This window comes from Acomys russatus, chromosome 24, assembly GCF_903995435.1.
Source record: "Acomys russatus chromosome 24, mAcoRus1.1, whole genome shotgun sequence".
Classification (NCBI taxonomy): domain Eukaryota; kingdom Metazoa; phylum Chordata; class Mammalia; order Rodentia; family Muridae; genus Acomys; species Acomys russatus.
The window spans coordinates 23,136,080-23,155,707 of record NC_067160.1 but is presented as its reverse complement, the minus strand read 5'-3'; the positions used below and the strand labels follow the sequence as shown (position 1 = coordinate 23,155,707).

Here is a 19,628-nt window from a genome sequence, read left to right as displayed (position 1 = left end):
TGCCTATGCGATGATTGTCCTTAAGGGATTGCAATTGTCTTCATAATCTGATTTGCAATGTTGCTTAATGTGATCTAAATCAGGGATGTTTATTCTAATGACTAGCTCAACTCAGTTGCAGTGAATGGAACATTTATTAGTGCCTATGCTTAGAGTTCCCAGGTATAAAATAAAATTGTCAGCTAGACAAAATGATGCCCCAGCTCTTGTAAAAGCTACATGTTGTTGGAATCCAGAGAAAGCCTTCTCAGAAAGAGTGTCATAGTCAAAAGAAATGGAGAGAAGCATGTATTTTTATTGTTTGGCTCACTGGCACCTTTAGGGACTCAGCAACCAGAATCCAAAGAGTGTTCTAGATGATTCACAAGGTGTGGGATAATGAGAAGGCATGTCCTGAAGAGGTGGTGCTCTCTTTTATAAATTACACTGCGGTATGAGTTACACATTTCTTCTCATACAAGGATCATTGCAAAATGAGCATAAATGTGTATTGTATGGAAGGCATGGTTCTTATACTGAAGTATTTTATTGAAATATTAATAAGGAATGCACAAGTCACATTCAGTAAAGCCTTTTTAAACCTTAACATATGGTTTGAAGAGTTAAACCTTTGGATAGCCTTGCAGCTGTTTCTTCTTATGTGGTAAGATTAAGTTTAATACTCAAACATAGGCTGCAAACGTCATTAGCATGAGAAAGGTCATTGCTGAGTATGGGGCACTTGCCCATGCAGAGTTACATTTACAAGCCAGTATCTGGTTCTCTGATCTGTTTTATTATACTAGCCTGGCGGGTGATGGTTTACAAGGTTGCCTCCTACCCTGTATTTCAGGTATTTAGAGGAAAATTAAGGTCAGAAGAGTTAAGGCAGGAGGGAGAACAGTCAGGCAAGTTAACTCTCAACCTAGTTGAACAGTGGTAGATTGATGACAGTGAATCTTACATGCAGGAAAATCTGCTTTAATCAGAACCAGGCAGTTGAAATAAATGTGCACAAACACATTCGTTCTACCTTCCTGAGCAATTAGAACTTGGGCTCTGCTTCTGCTCCGTGGGTTTTAAGTAATCTTCATGTCATGCTTCAGAGGGTTATGGAAAGTGGAGGGTGTGCGTAGTTACACAATGCTTGCTCACTAAGTGGGAAGGACTTTTGACTTAAACACAGATAAAATTCAACAAAAGTTAAGACAACAAATGTGCAGCTCAGTTTACAGTGAACTATGCTCAGCTGAAAACTGAAAGAAACAAATTTATGTCACCAAAGTATAGATAATGAGTGGCCATGGATAGATTTTTATCAATATATATCCTGTCAATCACAGGCTTAGTTTCTTTTTTAAAAAATAGGTCAACACAATAATTAACAATTTGAATTTATACGCAATACTTATAAAATTATTCTTTCAAATTAAGACAAATAGAAGCTTCTGCAAAGCATTTAGATACTGGTCTGATTTCCATAATATCTGTTCAGATGCCTGTAATGCAAACATGTTCTGGTGCTTCACACTCTGCATTTCGGTTTGACTCAGATTATACTGTATTTTGTCTTTTTTTTTTTTTTTTTTTTTTTTTTTTGCCAAATTTCTGTAGTGCTAGGGCTCCAAATGATAAAGATAGACTCTCTTCCTCCTTTCCCCAACCCTTGAAAGTATAAATCAGGAAATAATCATTATAAGTAAAACAAGCAAGTGTAGTCTCATTCCTCAAGCCCTCTTATATTTTGCACCATTATTTCAAAAATAGCTTTTAATAGATAGGTAGTCATCCATAATGTTTAGTTCTGGCATGTGCCTTCAGAATCCAAAGCCTAGTCAACCTACTGAAGTTATTGTAAACTACCTTCCTTTTTTATTCCAAAAGAATATATACATGAACCCAGCTTTTGTACGTGAAGAGACAGAGGGGAAACATAAATCAAAAGCGGTGAAATATCTAAATTTCACAGTGTGATGGTTTATATAGACTGTCAATATAATAAAACACAGAATTATTTGTACACAAATCTCTCTCTCTCTCTCTCTCTCTCTCTCTCTCTCTCTCTCTCTCTCTCTATATATATATATATATATATATATATATATATATATATATATATAATCAATTGGTTTAAAAATATATTGGTTTAAATTGCTTTAAAAAGATATATATATATTTTTTTTTTAATTGGTTTAAAAATAGCTACACCATAAATGTGGTGTTATGTAGGCTTGGTTGGGCACCAGAACTCTGGTTTCAGACCACATCATGCTTGTGTATGCAGTGAGACAGCAGCCTTATAATATTGCCACCATTTTCTGACCTCTCCCCATGATGGACTGTAGGCCCCCAAACAGTAAGCCAAAATGAACCTTTCCTTTCCTAGGCTACTTTTATAGGTTGGGATAAAACCGATGATGTGGTTGTTAACTATTTGGAACTAGTGTGAGGTGATAATGGTGAAGAGTCCCAAGCTTCAGGCTGGAAATGCCCTAGAGTTCTTTCAGGAGAATTTAAATGGATGTTCTCCTGGGAGTTAGGGAAAGGAAAATGCTGAGAAATTTTAATTGTGCAGGCCGGCTCACAAAGATTAAGAGAGAAGCAAGGAGTCCCTCAGGAAACAAAATAGACTCCTTTCCTTTTATGGGAACCTAGTTGCATGACATCATGCTCATATCCTGAGAACTCAAGTGTTGCTGAGTTTAAAAGTAATTAATGAATTAGTTTAGCCAAAGAAATTTCTGAGGTATCTTTTAGATTGTATCAGGATTCAATGCATCTTGCTGTCTATCTGGTCTACACTGAAAAAACAGAACAGAATAATGGAATAGGTGGAGTTTGGCAAGGAAAAAGTGGACAAGTTTAGAGTTGCAGACAAATTTAGAATTCAGAGTTGAAAAGAAGCTGTACTTGTTAAGTAGATTAATGTACTGGATCAGCAGGACAAGACCCCACATGTAACATCAAAGACTCTGTGAAAATGTAAGTTCTTTTAGGAGGAGAGAGCATAAACTGAGAGTGCCACCGAGAGATTTCTTACTAAAAATCAATCACCGATAACCATGCTTCTATGGTGTCAGGAAAGAAAAGAGAGGGGACGATTGCCACAGGTGGCCAGGGGTCCTCCTAAAGTGACAGCTGAACTACATGGTTGTGCCATCCAGGGGGTGGGTTTTTTACAGTCATGAAAAATACAGGATATTAAAAATCATGTAGTCTCGCACCTTGGTTCCATAGAGCTGCTAAAATAGAATTGTGTGACAGTATCAGGTTCTTTCCAAGAATTCTCAGAGCAGCCATTGCATGAAGCTGTGATGTGGGAAAATAAGTTGCAATGGAGGACAAAGAATCTCTTAATTGCTAGAGCCAAAGATCATCTGCCCAAGAAAGGTACACAAGGAATAGAGCCAATCCAAGAAGCAGGCACACTCCCTCCAGGCAGCAGCAGAGATGAGTTCAATGCTACCCAAGTCCTTTGAGCCTCAGATTAGCCCCATGTGTCCAACATTCTGGATTTGGTGATAGCCTGCTGGGTTTCAGTCTTGCTTTTTTTCTTAGCTTATCATGGCTGCTCTCCCATTGCTTCCTTTTATACGAAGGATATTTCCTCTCTCCCATCATACATTAGAAGCATGTATCTTGGTCTTGTTTGGTTGTTGGTTTGTTTTCCGTTTTCCAGGATTTCAGATAAGAGAGATTGTCTTAAGTCTAAGATTCTTCAATAATAAACAATGTTGGAACTGTTAAAGACAAAGAAAACTTTTAAACTTGGACTGAATGAATGACCAGGAGCCAGTGGAGACAAAATGTGGAAAGTTATGAGTTAAAAGTGATACGTTTGAGTGTCAAGTTGAGAAGGGGCAGGGTAGTAATGGGTTATCATGTGTCAACCAGGAGGAATAGAGAATAATTTTGGAGACAAGTCTTGGGCCATGCCTGTGAGGGAGAATTAGGCTGGGTGGAAGGTCATGGGCAGCACAATTTCAGGAGCTGGAGAGACTTGTGCCTTCCTGATGCCTTCCTCACTTTGTACTTCCTCACTGGGAATCTAAAATGATTTCTTCTTTTAGTTTCTGTAACCAGGTATCTTGTCACAGAAGTAAAAAAAAAAAAAGTAACAAATGTATCCAGCAATAAGAGTTTACTTTTCTCATGAAAGATGAAGAACCTTTTGCCTAAATCTTGCCTCTGTTACTGGGAAGCTTGGACCAAGTCTGTGCTTTTGCAGGTCTGTTTCATCCTGTCCCATTGATTCTTCTAAACCAGATTTTCCTCATCTCCTTTGCTATAGTCCCCTTAGAAAGACAAACCTGGTTATAAATTAGCTTAGCTCATGTTTTTTTCTCATTTCATATTTATTATATGTGATACTTCATGATGCTATTTGAGTGCTTTCAGATACAAAAGTGATTTTTTAAAAATGGCAGTAAAAATTCATAAAAAAAAACCATAAAACCTATCTGAAACATGACAAATCATGTTATTGTATCAAATAACACATAAGTAAGAACTTGGTACATTTTTACTCTGATATAGATTACATTGCACATCATAGCACAAAATCTGGTTGATTTACCAAACCATATGTTTAAGATTCAGTGCTGAAGACTGGGTATTAGTGGACAAGTAAGTAATAAACACATGAATCTGAAAAGGGGCAAAGCAAATACATACCTCAAGATGCTGCATCTCACTTAAGAAACTTAATACTCCAATTATTGCTGAGGTAATTTCTCAAACAAAGAAGTACCATTTTCAAAAATCATAACAGGGGCTATAAGGAACTAGCTTAGTGTTTATGAGCATGCACTGCTCTTGCAGAGGACCTGAGTTCTGTGCCCAGAATTTACACTGGCTGCTCACAGTTGTCTAGAACTACAGGTTCAGGGACTCCTATACTTTCTTCTGGCTTCTGTAGGCATATGCACATGCATGAACAAAAGCAGATAGACTTAAATAAAAATAAAAGAAATCTTAAGAATTATAAAAATAAGAATTAACAAAATAATTTTAACTTATTTATTAAATACAATGCCTTCTGTTAATAAAAACAAAGATTATTTTTACATAAATTATATTGGAACCAAAAGGCTTCAAAATTACCATGGATTTCTACTAAATAAACCCAATTTTATTTTATTTCTTTATTTATTTTCTTGTTTTTTGACAGGGGTTTCACTGTATAGCCTTGACTGTCTGGGACATGCTTTGTAGTATAGGTTAGCCTTGAATTCACAGAGATCTGCCTGCTTCTACCTCCCCAAGTGCTAGTATTACAGATGTGAGCCACTGCTCCAGGCACAAGCTTATTTTTAAATTGTATTTTCCCCACAGATTGTGTATGAATATTGTTAAAGAACATTGTTAAAAAATATTGCCTTGTGCTAACAATCATACATTCTCTAACGTGGTTTTCAGAAATAAACAAGATGAGGGGGTTATGGAGTCTTATGGTATAATTGTAGGGAGGTACTGAGGCCAGTTCATAAGTGGTCCTGCTGGAATCTTTTCTTGGTAGACACTGAAGGCTACTATGAAGGGGAAGCCTAAATTGCAATGGACTCTGTAGGGTATTTTGTTTTCAGAACCATGTAATATCCACAGAGCAAGGGAATAGGTATGGATTAGAGCTGGCCTAAGGGAGAAGATATGTTTACCTTATGCAGCAGAGGTAAAGCATGGGACTACCTTTGGGATCAAAGGAATGGGATTCCTTTGGAATCACAATCTATCACGGGTCCTGATCCACAGAATTTTGTTTTGTTTTCCTACTGTATTTTCTTCTTGCTTTGATGCTTTCGTTGCTAGGACCCACCCTCCCAGATTCTCCGCCATAAAAAGTGAATGTTTATCCTGTACCATTGTATGTTGTAAATATGTAATTTGTCTTTTTTATACTACAGTTGTTTACAGTCAATACATTACTTGAGCATATGAAAAGACTTTGAAATTACACCTTTAAACAGTGTGAAAACAGGTAAAGACAGTGGGGACTTTGGTAGTTGGACTCAGTAAATTTTGCATTAAAAAATGATTAGACATAAGGATATGGAGCAGAAGTGATCTGTTTACATGTCAAGATGAAAAAGAATTAAACTCAGTCAATCTTCTCTACTTGATAGAGTTTAGAGTTACCTTGAAGACAATTCTCTGGGCATGTCTATGAAAAAGTTTCTAGATTGACTTAATTGACCTGAGAAATCCCTCCAAAAATATGGGTGGTACCATTGCATAGATTATTGTCTCAGATGGAGTAAAAAGGAGAAAGCAAGCTAAGCACCAGCATTTACCTTGCTTTGCTTCCTAACTACAAATAAAACATGAACAGTTATGCCATGCCTTCCCCGACACAATGGTTTGTATCCTAAAACTTTGACCCAGAACAAACCCATTCTTTCTTATGTTGCTTTTGTTAGTATGTCCTCACAACAATGAGAAAAGTAACAGAAAAAATGACGAGTCTTTCCTACATTTATCCAACTATTATTGACATTGCTTTCCCAGAAGTGCCTGTGATAGCAATTTAGGCATTTGTTAGAACTTCATTCCAACTTATTTTTTTCCTCACTACCATTCACATTTTTTTCCTGAACTTTTTCTACCAACAACATCTTCTTTACAAATATATTCTTACATTATAATCACTATGCTTCCCAAGCAATATTACATGCTATTTTAGCAGAGTTGGAGAAACTGGGCATTAAATGGAGTTTCAAATATATATACCACATTCCTCTTGGCTAGATTGGAAATGAAGGTCACATAATTGGTAGTACATGAACACAGATAAGCCCTGAGTATAAAGTAGTAACACAGTTCTTCAAATATTTATCAGTGGCCCACTGGATTGCATGCTGTGAACTGAACTTATTAGGTGGTGAAATATATTAGGTATCTGAGATACATTAAGTAAATAGTGACTCCAAGTGCATTAGAACTTGGATGCCTTTGTTAAATTTGATTAGCTTTTGTGGATAGAGGTATAAAGCTAAGAGTTACTAATCAGTCATAAAAGCTAAGTGAGAAGGGCAGAGCCCATCCTTGGTAGTATATGAGACTTTCGCCTTGTTCAGAAATGTAAGAGAGAAAGCTGAAGACCAACCACAAGGATAAATAATCTTCGAACAAGGTTAAATTCTTAGCAAGAATCTTTCTTGGAAAGAATGGGTGATTAACACACCTAAAAAATCTTTAAAATTTTTGAATCTCTAAGTTCTTTACACTCTGTCAGGTTGAAGGAGTTGTCTAAATTGTTTATTAAGATTTACCAACCCCCATTTTATGAACATGAATATCATGGTAAGATGCCTGAGGCAGAAGGGACAGTGTAATCCTAGAATGGAAGATAAGGGTGCTACTCCAAGGGAGAGGGTAGGAAATGTATTTTCTTGGTGCTTTTTATGAAAAATTATTGTTAATTCTGTTAAAACTCTCGGACAGGACATGGATGTAGAGTTAGGACGACTTTTACTGGCATCTTGCTCACTTAGATGTCAATCTAAAGTGAATGCCAGTGTTGAAATTGCCATGGCATACATTAAAAATGCATATGTCAGAAATACGACTGTGTTACATGATATATAGTGCATGTGGTCAGAAAACCATTATACTCTCATGGTTAATGGGGTGAAGGCAAGAGGATGCATGATTACCATGGGTAATGAATATGGTGGTGATACTGGGTCCCACATCATAAAGAAGTTATTTTATTGAACTCTCTCTAAGTCACATGAGTGAGAAAAAATCAATATAAAACTAAATCAATAATAAAATTATGAGTATTAGGATGCCCCCAAATAGAGGCTGTATTACACTATTCAAATAACAGAGGGCAGATGATTACTACAGTGACCAATTTGGGGATTCTTATTTGACTGGACTGAAGAATGCTTACAAAATTGGTAAAGTATAAGTCTTAGTGGACTTGTGAGGGAGGTTTCTAAAAAAGGTTGTTCAATGGACTTAGTGTTTAAGATTCTGATAGAAATATGGATGGACAACCAATCAATGCTGAGTGTAAAAGAAAATAAAAGGCAAATGAAAGTAAGGACTGTCTTTTTGGCTCTTTACTCTAGAATAACATTTATTTTTCATGCTTAAATACATGACTCTAAGTCCTTTTGTTTTTAACTCTATGATATATGCTATAGGCCCACAAAGGCTTTTTGACAATGGGGCTTAGAATAAAGATTTTGCTGTCAGCTTTCCAGATTCTTGAACTGAATAATTCTACAAAAATTTCTTTCTCTAGCTTCAGCCTTCATGGGTTTTCAAAGACACATGAACCCTATGATAAGAACTTTTAATATTTGTCATCTAATGAACTAATTCTTGGCAGACACCATGTTGGAGGAGCTGCTGCAGGCAAGAGAGCTTCCTGGAGACAGCACACCATTTTGCATGGTTGTGATAGGTATAACTTGGAGCGGCATGACCCCAGGGGTTTCATCTCTAGAATCTTCCTGCCGCTAATATGCCTTCTCATGTTTGTCATTGCTGTGTTTCTCTTATATCTGGCATGATGCAACTGGGCAGGGGGAGAAACTCATTGCCTGTAAACTGGTGTTAGATTTCCTGGATATTAGCTTACTCTATTGGGCAAATTTCCTACAGATCTACATGAAGACATACTTTCATGAAATGAAGCTGTTTAGATGAATTGATGATTTTATAATTCTTGATAATGGTTTTATACAAGTACTGATTTTACACAGGTACTTTTAAGAAGTTAAAAATTTAAGACATTTGATGGAAAGTTTAAAGTTAAAATCAAAAGTAGAATGTGCCTAATAGCAAAAGCTGCAAAAGGAGTTCAGTGAGTATGCAAACAGAGATTGGATGATCAGCTCGTTTAACTATACAAGACTTCAAAACTAAGACTAAGATAGATGACCTGTTTCTTGATAAAACTCTTGTTAACCTATGACACGAAAAACCTTGTTACTTTGAAATTATAATGAACCTGTGGAATGGGATATAGATAATATATTATTTGACAGATCGATAATGTTTGATTAGGTGCAAGTTTTGATAGAAAAGCACATGATCAATAAATCTGCGTTGACTCCCTCTTGTGTAATGAGAAAATATGTAAGCTATGGCTATGAGGTCATTTTTCTTCTCATGTAAAGAACTTTGTTTTGTGGGCATAAAAAGGCTAAGAGAAAAAATAAAATACGGGTTGTTGGACTTAGAGATTTGCTCAATCCACCATCCACTAAACATGAAGGAATGTATATATGTCTGTCTGTATGTCTGTCTGTCTGTATGTGTGTGTGTGTGTGTGTGTGTGTGTGTGTGTGTGTGAAGCTTGTTGATTATATCTCTTTAGAGTTTGTTCCAAACACCCAGTGTGTGTGTGTGTGTGTGTGTGTGTGTGTGTGTGTGTGTGTGTGTGTGTGCATGTGTATGTGTATATAGAGTTGTTCAACCTTTGCTTTGCTTCACCCACCAAGGGTTTGTATGTTTTTTTCTCTACTTCTTTTTTTTTCTTTACCATGTGGCATCATCAGTGGCCTTCTGACAACAACCAGTGACAGCATAAGCCAGTTTTCACCAGCACTGGCTTCCTCTCCTCCTTTTCCCCTTTTATTTGCCTGCTGGTATCAGTGGAGGGCTCCCATCAAGAGGAATAGGCTTTGGCCCCTAAGAGTTGAAAGAATTAAAAGTGTTCAGGGTCTCTTGCAGTTACAAGCAGTACTGGCCCTGAGTCACCAGAAGCAATAAGCTCTGGCCCTGTCACTCATTCAATATTCACCTGCCTCTGTTTACCCTGACCTATAGTGTGGAAAGTGGTTTGAACAAATTCTATAATAAGTCTATCAAATATATATTAAACACAAACATACATTACATATGTATGCATATATTATTGTAATAATTGACAATTTCTATGGAAAATATGATTAATATAGTTGTACTGGTTATAATGTGCATTAACATAGGAATCAAGTCTAGGGATCAAAAAAATTCTATAAATAGTGTTACAAAGATGACAAAAAGAATAATTGAAAGTATATTTATCTATAAAAAGAGTACTGAGTAATGGGGAAGTTGTAGAATAGATTGCCATACAGATAAAACAACAGTAAACCATAGGAAAAATAAAACAATTTACCCAAAAAAAAGTATCTTAGTCACACCAAGGAGCCGGTATAAAAAGTAGAGGCAGATAGCCTATGACCATATAGTAGGGAAGGAGGTCCCCCTAATTTACCAGAGTCAGGTGAATTTCCAGAGTCTGGAAAACCAAGTTCAATTTCTAGAAGCCACATCTCACAACCACCTTAACTGCTGTTGCTGGGAACTGACACCCTCTTCTTGCTTCTCCAGACACCTGTACTCTTGTATGCAAACATACACCTACACATAATAAAAAAATAAAGGTCATAATAGGAGGATATGTAATCAAAAGAGACAACAGAACATAAAAATCATAAAAGGGGTCCAAACATGTGTACATCTGATAATTGGCCTCATTAGAATCACTGGGCTCTTGGCATAACAGCTAGAGTAGCAAGTGGAAATCTCTGGAATTACAATCTCTATGCACTTTTGTTAATGTAGTACATATAATAAATCATTGACTGGGATGAAAATTTAATCTCACCATTAATTCCCTAAAAGGTGCAGTGGTAGCAGTTATAATTATTTTTATGCTTAATGAATAAGCCTTTTCCATGTAAAACAAAGCAAAACAGACTAGAAAAAAAAAAAAACCTATAATGTGGACCATTGTAAAATCAAGATGAGAATAGTCCTCATCATTGCTATAGAACTGGATATGATATGCTTGATGAATAAATATAGATGACCTCAGAAGCTTAGTAAGTGGCCATTGATTTGATTTGGTAGATGTTTTCTTTGGTATCTTCATTTAGAATAAAAGAAACAGGCAGCAGAATGTATTTATAGTCTTACTCATGAGCTGTGATAGTGTTCTGTCCTTTTTCATATCATGGCTTGAAGAAATCCAGGCCATCTGGCCATCTCACAGAACACCAAAATGTACCACTATTATACAAATGGCATTATTGTAATTATACTAAATGAGGAAGGAATGGCTGGCGTCATGGAAAGCAACACATATTCTAGAGTGTGGGAAAGATTCTGTGAGCCATTGTGAGCCCAACATGGTAACATACTTTAGAGATCCATCACGCTGCGCCATTTTTCTACAGTAAAGGATAAAGTCTTGTGTTCTTTACCATAGTGAAACACAGTGGCTGGTTGGCCTGGCAACGTGTCTTAGAGTTTCTGCTTCTGTGATTAAAATCCCATTATCAAAAGTAACTTGTGGCTTAGTTCATCTTACTCTTCTAGGTAACAGGCCATCGCTGAGAAAAATCAGGGCGAAAACTCAAGGCAGAAACTGAAGTAGAAACCACAGAGGAATTCTGCTTAATGATTTTCTCATCCTGCTTTCTTATATTTTTGGGTGTGAGCCTAACCTTTAACAGCTGAGCCCTCTCTTCAGCCACTAGCCTGCTTTTGTATGTAACTTAGTGGGCAGGGTTTCCCCAAGTCAATCATTTATCAAGAACGTGACTGACAGACTTTATAGACATTTTCTAATTGTGATTTCTATTCACAGATAACTCTAGCCTGTGTTAAACTGAGGAAAAACTAACCAGTATAACTGGTCCCCTTTCAGTTTGACAAACATATCACATACTAAGCCATAACTTTTCATTTCTTGTTCATTCCCAAGTTCTCGTCTTAATATCAATATCATAATATAAGTCATTTCATCTTTTAGAAGTCCCATAGTCTTCAAAAATTCAAGCATTTTAAAAGTTCAATCTCTTTAAAATATCCGAAGTCTCTCAAAAATGTGCAGTGTTTCATAACGGTAAGAAGGGGATGTAAGAGGGGACACAAGAGGCACTGGAGACGGGAAGGCAGGGGGGATAGGACTAAAGTGCTTTGTACTCATGCATAAAATTCTGAAATAAGCAAAAACAAACAAGAAAGTCACTAGACAAATGTACACATAACACCTCATACTTTTTGTTTGAAGCTTTAAGAGAAAATCTAGAAATAAACAGAAAATATAGACTTTAGAAGTATGAATGAAAATATTATTAAATATTAATATTACAAAAGCATATTAGTAATGAAAACAGAAGTCAGATAGTTTGTGTTAATGTGATGATTGTTGATATGAAAGAAAGTAAATATACCTTATAACATTTTTAACATATGTATTTATTTTATTACACATGAATAAAACAAACTACATACAGCAGGGGGATCCATGAGACAATCATGAGTGAAATAAATGTTACATTCATAGTGATTTGGCTATTTGAATTTGTCAAACTTGAAATAAACATCTTTCCTGTCTTCTTGTTTGATAACATTTAAAAATAGCTCAGTATTGGATACTGGAAACTACAGAGTGGCAAGGTCTTCAAGAAAACCAGCACTTTGGCTTGAACATGGAAGAGGTGCTTTACAGGAGAAGGAAATCCATTGGGGAAGGAGTGGTTATTATTTGTTTCCCTGTTGGCTCTATTGACTTTTTCTGAATGTGGAATTGATAGTACTGTGTAATTCAGAACAAATTAAATTTCAGTCTGACACACTCACTCTCATGAAAGCTTTATTCGGTTAATCCTAATTAAAGCAATTTCATGTGTGTAACAGCTATGACATGTCTAGAAGGCAACTTGCATTCAGAGAACTGATGTCATTTTCTTCAGTGGGGTAAGCACATATAAGTTGCTCCATGGAGTAACCTTTCACCCATACTCTGCTACCTAACAAACTGATTCGGCCACACACAAAAGAGAAGACTTGAAAGTAGGAGTAGGACTGTAGTCTTGTGACATCAGAAGGATAGAAGGAGGTGATAGAGCAGAATAGGGGTGAAAAGAGCTCAAATTCATTATATTAAGTTAATAAAAACCTCCTGTACAACAAAAAATACTCAAAAATATATGAGTTGTATGTACTACATGTAGGTGGGTATACTTCATCTGTATTTGTGTACACATGCTTCAAGCTTTATATAAATTCAGTCCACTGGTATTGAATGGGTGAGGGTTTACCTTTAGTGGTTACAGTGGGTAGCTTAAAACAAGGAACATAGATTTTTTTCAAAATTAAGATTTTCAAAAAGAAAGACTCACACCATCTCTGAGGCACTGAAATATTTGAAGTATCATGGAGAAATTTTCTCTTTTCCCCACTTTATTTAATCATTTTAAAGCACGGTTCTCCTCTCCTTCCAGTCCCACCCTCATGAGCCATTCATCCATTTTCCCTCTCTCCTCTTTTTTAGAGAAGGGGAGACTCCCCAAATGGTACCAACCCACTCTGGCATCTCAAGTTGCATTATGAATGAGCACATCCTCTCTCTGAGGCCTGACAAGGCATTCCACTCATGAGAATGGGAACCAAAGGCAGGCAACAGAGTCAAAGACATAATGTACCCCCATTGTTAGAGACCACACATGTTGACCAAGTGGCACATCTGCTACATATATGTAGAGGGTCTGGGTCCAGCCCATACATGCTCCTTGGTTGGCAGTTCCATCTCTGTGAGATCCATGGGCCTAGATTAATTTATCCTGTAGGTCTTCTTGGGGTGTCCTTGACCCCTCTGATTCCCTCAATCCTTATTTCTATTTTTCCACAAAACTACACAAGTTCAGCCGTTTTTTGGCTCTGAGTCTCTGTATCTGTTTCCATCAGCTGGTGGATGAAGCCTCTAGGAAGACAGCTATGTTAGGCTCCTGTCTGCAGCATAGCAGAATATCATTACTAGTGACAGGCCTTGGTTCCCTCCTATGGGGTGCGTGTCAAGTTGGGCTAGTCATTGGTTTGCCATCCCCTAAATCTCCACTCCATCTTTATTCTTATACTTCTTGTAGGCAAGATAAATTTTGGATCAAAAGTTTTATGGGTGGGTTTTTGTCCTCATCCCTCTGTTGGAATTCCCACCTAGCTATAGGAGGTGGTGACTTCAGGCTCCTTAACCAACAATGCTAGAAGTCTCAGGTAGGGTCTCCCACATAGACTACCTGGAGCCTCCCTGTCCTAGAGATGCCCTTCCCAGCTGCCTTCCATTCTCTTTCCAGGTTCTCCTTTTTGATCAAGCATGGCTACTCTGGCCAGGGATTACATCACAAGACCTAAGTCTGTGGTTGGAATACAGACATGCCTTTCATACATACCTTTAATCCCAAACAATGACATCTAATTGAGGGGCAGACAAAGTGACCATCAGAGAAATATTTGACATAATGAGTATGAGATAGAATACATACAAGTCTCAAGAAGACAAGAAAGAGAAGCTACTTAACAACAACACAGAGTAGAGAAGAGGAGAGTACTCTGCAAGAATACAGTACAGTCCATGCAATTTGGTTCAGTTTGGTTCAGTTCTACTGAGTTCAGTGTAGGCAGTTTGATGCAGTTCAGTTCATGGGGTTCAGACGCAGCTTTTTCAAGCAGAGTAAGTCTGTGAGAAACTGAGAGAAGCCAGACTAAATCAGTCAGCTTGGAAGGGAGTCTTGAGCTAGAACAGCTGAGTTGAGCCAATCAGCAAGATTTCAGAAAGAGCTAGAAAGCATGAGATTATTCAGTAGTAAGTGTTGGAGGCTGAAAACATTCTAGGCCTAGATTAGCAGATGGAGGCTGGAAGCTAAAGCCTTAAAGATCCAGTTTTGTAGAAGTAAAGATTGCATGGTGGTTTGAAGCTTCTAGGCCTAGGAAAGGTAGAAATTCTCTGGACTCAGTCCTAGCCATGTCTTCATAAAGCTTGGGAACAGCTCTCATGTGTTTCCATTAACTGAGGAAAGAAAACCATTGACAAAGTCATTAGGTAACAAGGAGGCTGTGTGGTCTAGTCATCAGAAGGGAAGGCATTTAGATTTCTCATTCTGCATATCACTTAAGTTCAATCGGAGATAAAGAATTAGTTACAGGAATCTGCTTCAATGCTATGGCAAAAGCTGGTTGAACAGAATCTGAAAGAATATTCCTTTGATTTCTGATCTTGGAGCTTGAAACATACAGGGCAGAGGGTGTAGAGAGGTAGAGTACCCAGGAAATCACAGGGCAAGCTGGAACCTAGAAGGCAGACCTTTAACTTGCTAAGTCCAGAAGTAGCATTGCCTCCCAATCTCATGGCATGGTTGTGCTTCAGAAACAGTTGATACCCTTTGTCACAGAGGGAAACACAGTATTGCCTGGGAGTCAGCTAAGATGACCAGCAAACAAGAAGTGATCTCAGAGTTGCCCACAACCTGAACCCTAATAGTATGAACTTTACAGGAGAGACAAGCTTGATCTACAAACATGTCTGGTCATTCTTAGGAAAACAAAGCAAAACGAACAAACAAAAACAAAACAGCTGCTCTCCTTCTCAGGCCCTTTAAATATTTTATAATATTTCTCATCCCCACCTCACTTCATTCCAGTGATATGCAAGGAATTTTGCAAAATTTTATTTCCATTTAGCATGCCTACTGTTTTAAAATTGTTTTAACTTATATTTTAAATTTGTATTATGTGCATATATATTTATGAGTGTCTATGTGCTGATATTTGTATGTGGGGATGCAATTGATGGTCAACCTCCTCCCCTTCCCCATGCCCCACGACAGGTCCTGGGTGTGGATCTCTGGGCCTCAGGTTCCATAGCAGTTGCCTCCATACACATAGCCATCTATGCAGCCCAACCCTGTATTTATATAAGCTGCCAAAATAAGTCATATCTTCTAGAAGATACAAAAGTAGTTAACATCTGGTTGCCCTTTGTTATGTAGCCCATGAAATCTCCAGTGCTGCTCTTTAGATGCTGCTCATCTGTGCTTTTGCTAAAAAATGAATAAAAAATATAGTTCCGCAGGGCGTGGTGGCGCACGCCTTTAATCCCAGCACTCGAGAGGCAGAGGCAGGCGGATCGCTGTGAGTTCGAGGCCAGCCTGGTCTACAAAGCGAGTGCAGGACAGCCAAGGCTACACAGAGAGACCCTATCTCGAAAAAAACAAACAAAAAAAAATATAGTTCCACTTGATGCTCCCCCATATAAGATTTAAATGCCATGTAGAATCGACTCTAAGGGAAGCAGCAGAAGGGACCACAGTACTCCTGAAGAATTCTGTGTCCCGATGGGATAAAGGGCCAAGTTAAGTCAACTTAAATCTGAAGTTCTGATGATGGAGTCCTGCTGTGAATGGTGAACAGTGGCTTCACCACCTAGGTCTCTTAAGAATACTTAAATATTTTCTGGTTATCTGCTCTTAAGTGTCTAAAATTTGATCAGCAATATTATAGCACTTGTTGTATTTGAGGGATTAAAAATGTCCATCAACATGCTTATTGCTTAGCAATAACTCAACTGCTAGTAGATATATTATTTTATTCTCAAAGGTAAACAAAGGACCTTTGCCCTGCTTTGTTATTTGGAAGCTAAGTAAAAAACTCAGCTGGCTCCTGAAACATGGGATGGTTTTAGATAACCCTCCTCCTACACACACACACACACACACACACACACACACACACACACACACACACACACACACAGCTTTCCTTTAAAATTTTTTGAACATTCTTTTGCTTTTTGCATAGAGAGGTCCCCTTAAGCATTTTTTTTCCTCAAATGCTACCACCACATGGGAGAATTTTCAGCATGCAGGTGAAGGTAAAAAAAGAAAAGAAAAACATGGTGTAGAGAGGTAGTAAGAAAATAACTGTGCTTTTGCATACTAGTCATTATTAAGTTTTGGACTTCCAGTAAAAATTTAACTTTATTCAATATTTATTATCAGGAGTCTGCAATCTACAGGGCATTATGAGCTGGCACTGTGATAAGTGAAACCTGGTGCAGTTTATATTGCAAATATTGTACACACACACACACACACACACACACACACACACACACACACACACACACACACCGAGAAAATAGAGTAAGAACGGCAAAAGGCCAAGAAAAGAGAAAGGATAGCAGGCTACCAAGAAGACATCTGATAACCCTATAAGCATATACAGGGGAGGAGGTCTTCCTTATTCACAATCATATCGGAGGGGAGTAAAGGGAAAATGGAAGGGAGGGAGGAATGGGAGGATACAAGGAATGGGATAACAATTGAGATGTAATATGAGTAAATTAATAAAATATATTAAAAAAAGAAGTAAGCAAAAAAAAAAAAAGAAAGAAAGAAAACAGTTGAAGAATTTTTAAATGTTTTTGTTTTTTAATCACTTTACAGCCTGATTTCTGCCTCCTCTTTCTCCTACATATCCTGCACTCGTGCCCATCTCTCCCATTTCTTCTTTTCCCCCTTCTCAGAGAAGGGAGAGGGGTAGGCCAAGGGTACCCACTCACCCTGGTACCTCAAGTCACAGCTAGATTTAGTGCATCTTCTCCTACTGTGGACAGACAAGGCATGCCAGCTAGGGGAAAGTGATCCAATGGCATGCAAAGTGTCAGAGACAGCCCCTACTCTGAATGTTAGGGGAGCCACATGATGACTGTGCTGCACATCTGCTACATGTGTGTAAGGGACCTAGGATCAATCCATGTGAGCTCTTTCGTTGGTGGTTCAGTCTCTGTGAGCCTCCACGAGCCCAGGCTAATTCATTTTATAGCTCTTCTGTGGTGTCCTTGACCCCTCTGGCTTCCTCAGTACTTCATCTCGCTCTTCTTTAAAACTCCCAAGCTTAGCCTATTGTTTGGCTGTGGGTCTCTGCTGGATGAAGCCTCTTAAAAGACAGTTATGCTAGGCTCCTGTTTGCAAGCATAGCAGAATGTCATTCATAATGTTGGGGGTTGGCTTTTTCCCATGGGGTAGGTCTCAAATTGGGCCAGTCATTGATTAGCCATTCCTTCAATCTCTGCTTCATCTTCCGGTAGGCAAGACTGATGTTGCATTCAAGGTATTATGGGTGATTTGATGTCCCCCCCCCCTCCACTGGAAGTCCACCATGGTTACAGGAGGTGGCAGACTTCAGGGTCCTTAACCCCTGATGCTAGAAGTCTCAGCTAGGATCACTCTCAGAGACTCCCAGGGGCCTCCCTGTCTTAGAGATACTTCCCACCAATTTCTGCTCTCTCTTGCAGTTCTCCCTATCCACTCCCACACCTTGTTTTCCATCCCTGATCCCCACTCCTGTTATACTTCCCACTTCCTCTTACACCCAGGTCACTTCCTCCATCTACTTCATATGTATATTTTATTTAATTTTCTCATGAAATTCAAGCATCCTCCATTGGGCCCTCCTTAGCTTCTTTGGGTCTATGGTTTGTAGTATGTTTATCCTGTACTTTATGACTAGTGTTCACTTATAAGTGAGTACGTACCATGCATCTAAAACTATTTTGTGCAATAAAAGAACTTCTGAAGGTGTCACCATCCCTGATTTCAAGATGTACTACAGAGAAATAGTAATAAAAACTGTATGGTGTTGGTATAAAATCAGATAGGTTGATGAATGGAATTATATCAGTGACATAGAAATAAACCCACACATCTACAGACACCTGATTTTAGACAAAGAAAGCAAAATCACACAATGGAAAAAAGACGGCCTCTTCAACAAACTGTCCTGGTCTAACTGGATGTCTGCATGCAGAAGAATGAAATAGATGCTTATTTATCACCCTACGCAAAACTCAAGTCCAGGTGTATCAAAGACCTCAATACACTAAATTTATTAGAAGAATTATTATTCAGGTGTCTCAATCAGTGTTCTGTTGCTATGAGGAGACACCATGATCACAGCTGTTCCTTTTTATTCTGTCGTATGTTACGCTCCAATTGCAGCCTCCCCTCCCTTCACTCCTCCCTGTCCTCCCACACCTACCCTCTCCCCCAGATCTAATCCTCTATCACTTCCCCTTCATAGATAACATCTGGATATGACATAACAAGCCCTCATATCAAGGCTAAGTGAAGTGCCCCAGTAGGAGGAAAAAGGGTGCCAAGATCAGGCAAAAGAGTCAGAGACATCCCACACTCGCACTGTTAGGAATCCCACAAGAACACCAAGTTACACAGCCGTAGCATATATGCCGAGGACCTAGCGCAGACCCATAAGCCTCCATGATTGGTGCTTCAGTATCTGTGAACCCCTATGAGCCTCTTTTTTTAGTTGATTCTATAGGCTGGACCAATCATGACAACTCTTATAAAAGAAAGCATTTAGCTGGAGCTTCCCTAAGGTTTCAGAATTTTAGTCCATTATCTTCATGGTGGAGAGAGCGTCAGCACACAGACAGATATGATGCTGAAGAAGCACCTTAGATTTCCACTGTCAGGTCTGCAAGCATCAGGAAGAGTCAGACTCTGATCCTGGTGTGGGCTTTTGAAAGCTCAAAGCCTATCCCAAGTGACACACTTCTAACATGGGCACACCTCTAATTCTTTCCAAATAATTCCAGTCCCTAATGACTAATATTCAGATAGATGATCCTATGGGGGGCCTTCTTAATCCAATCTCCACATCAGATAAAAACAGAACTGCAAGCATATTATCTGTGGTGTTTGCATGAACGAATTTTTACATTTCTCATATTTCTCATAGTATTGGATGAAAATTTGTTTTGTGTTCCCAGTAACACTAAGCACCTCTAAGCCTTTGAATTATGTATGTGTTAAATTTTTATTGCTCCTTCTTTTATGCTAATT

At 38.2% G+C, this 19,628-nt stretch overlaps 1 protein-coding gene across 1 annotated transcript in view; it reads right to left on the bottom strand.

Annotated features, from left to right (window-relative positions):
* The window catches only part of LOC127207681 (putative heat shock protein HSP 90-beta-3), a 33,239-nt gene extending 14,194 nt beyond the window's left edge, over positions 1-19,045 (bottom strand). Inside the window, 1 exon segment of the mRNA XM_051167099.1 lies at positions 18,958-19,045. Within this exon segment, the coding sequence (XP_051023056.1) occupies positions 18,958-19,045 (88 nt within the window).
* Between the last annotated feature and the right edge of the window lie 583 nt (positions 19,046-19,628).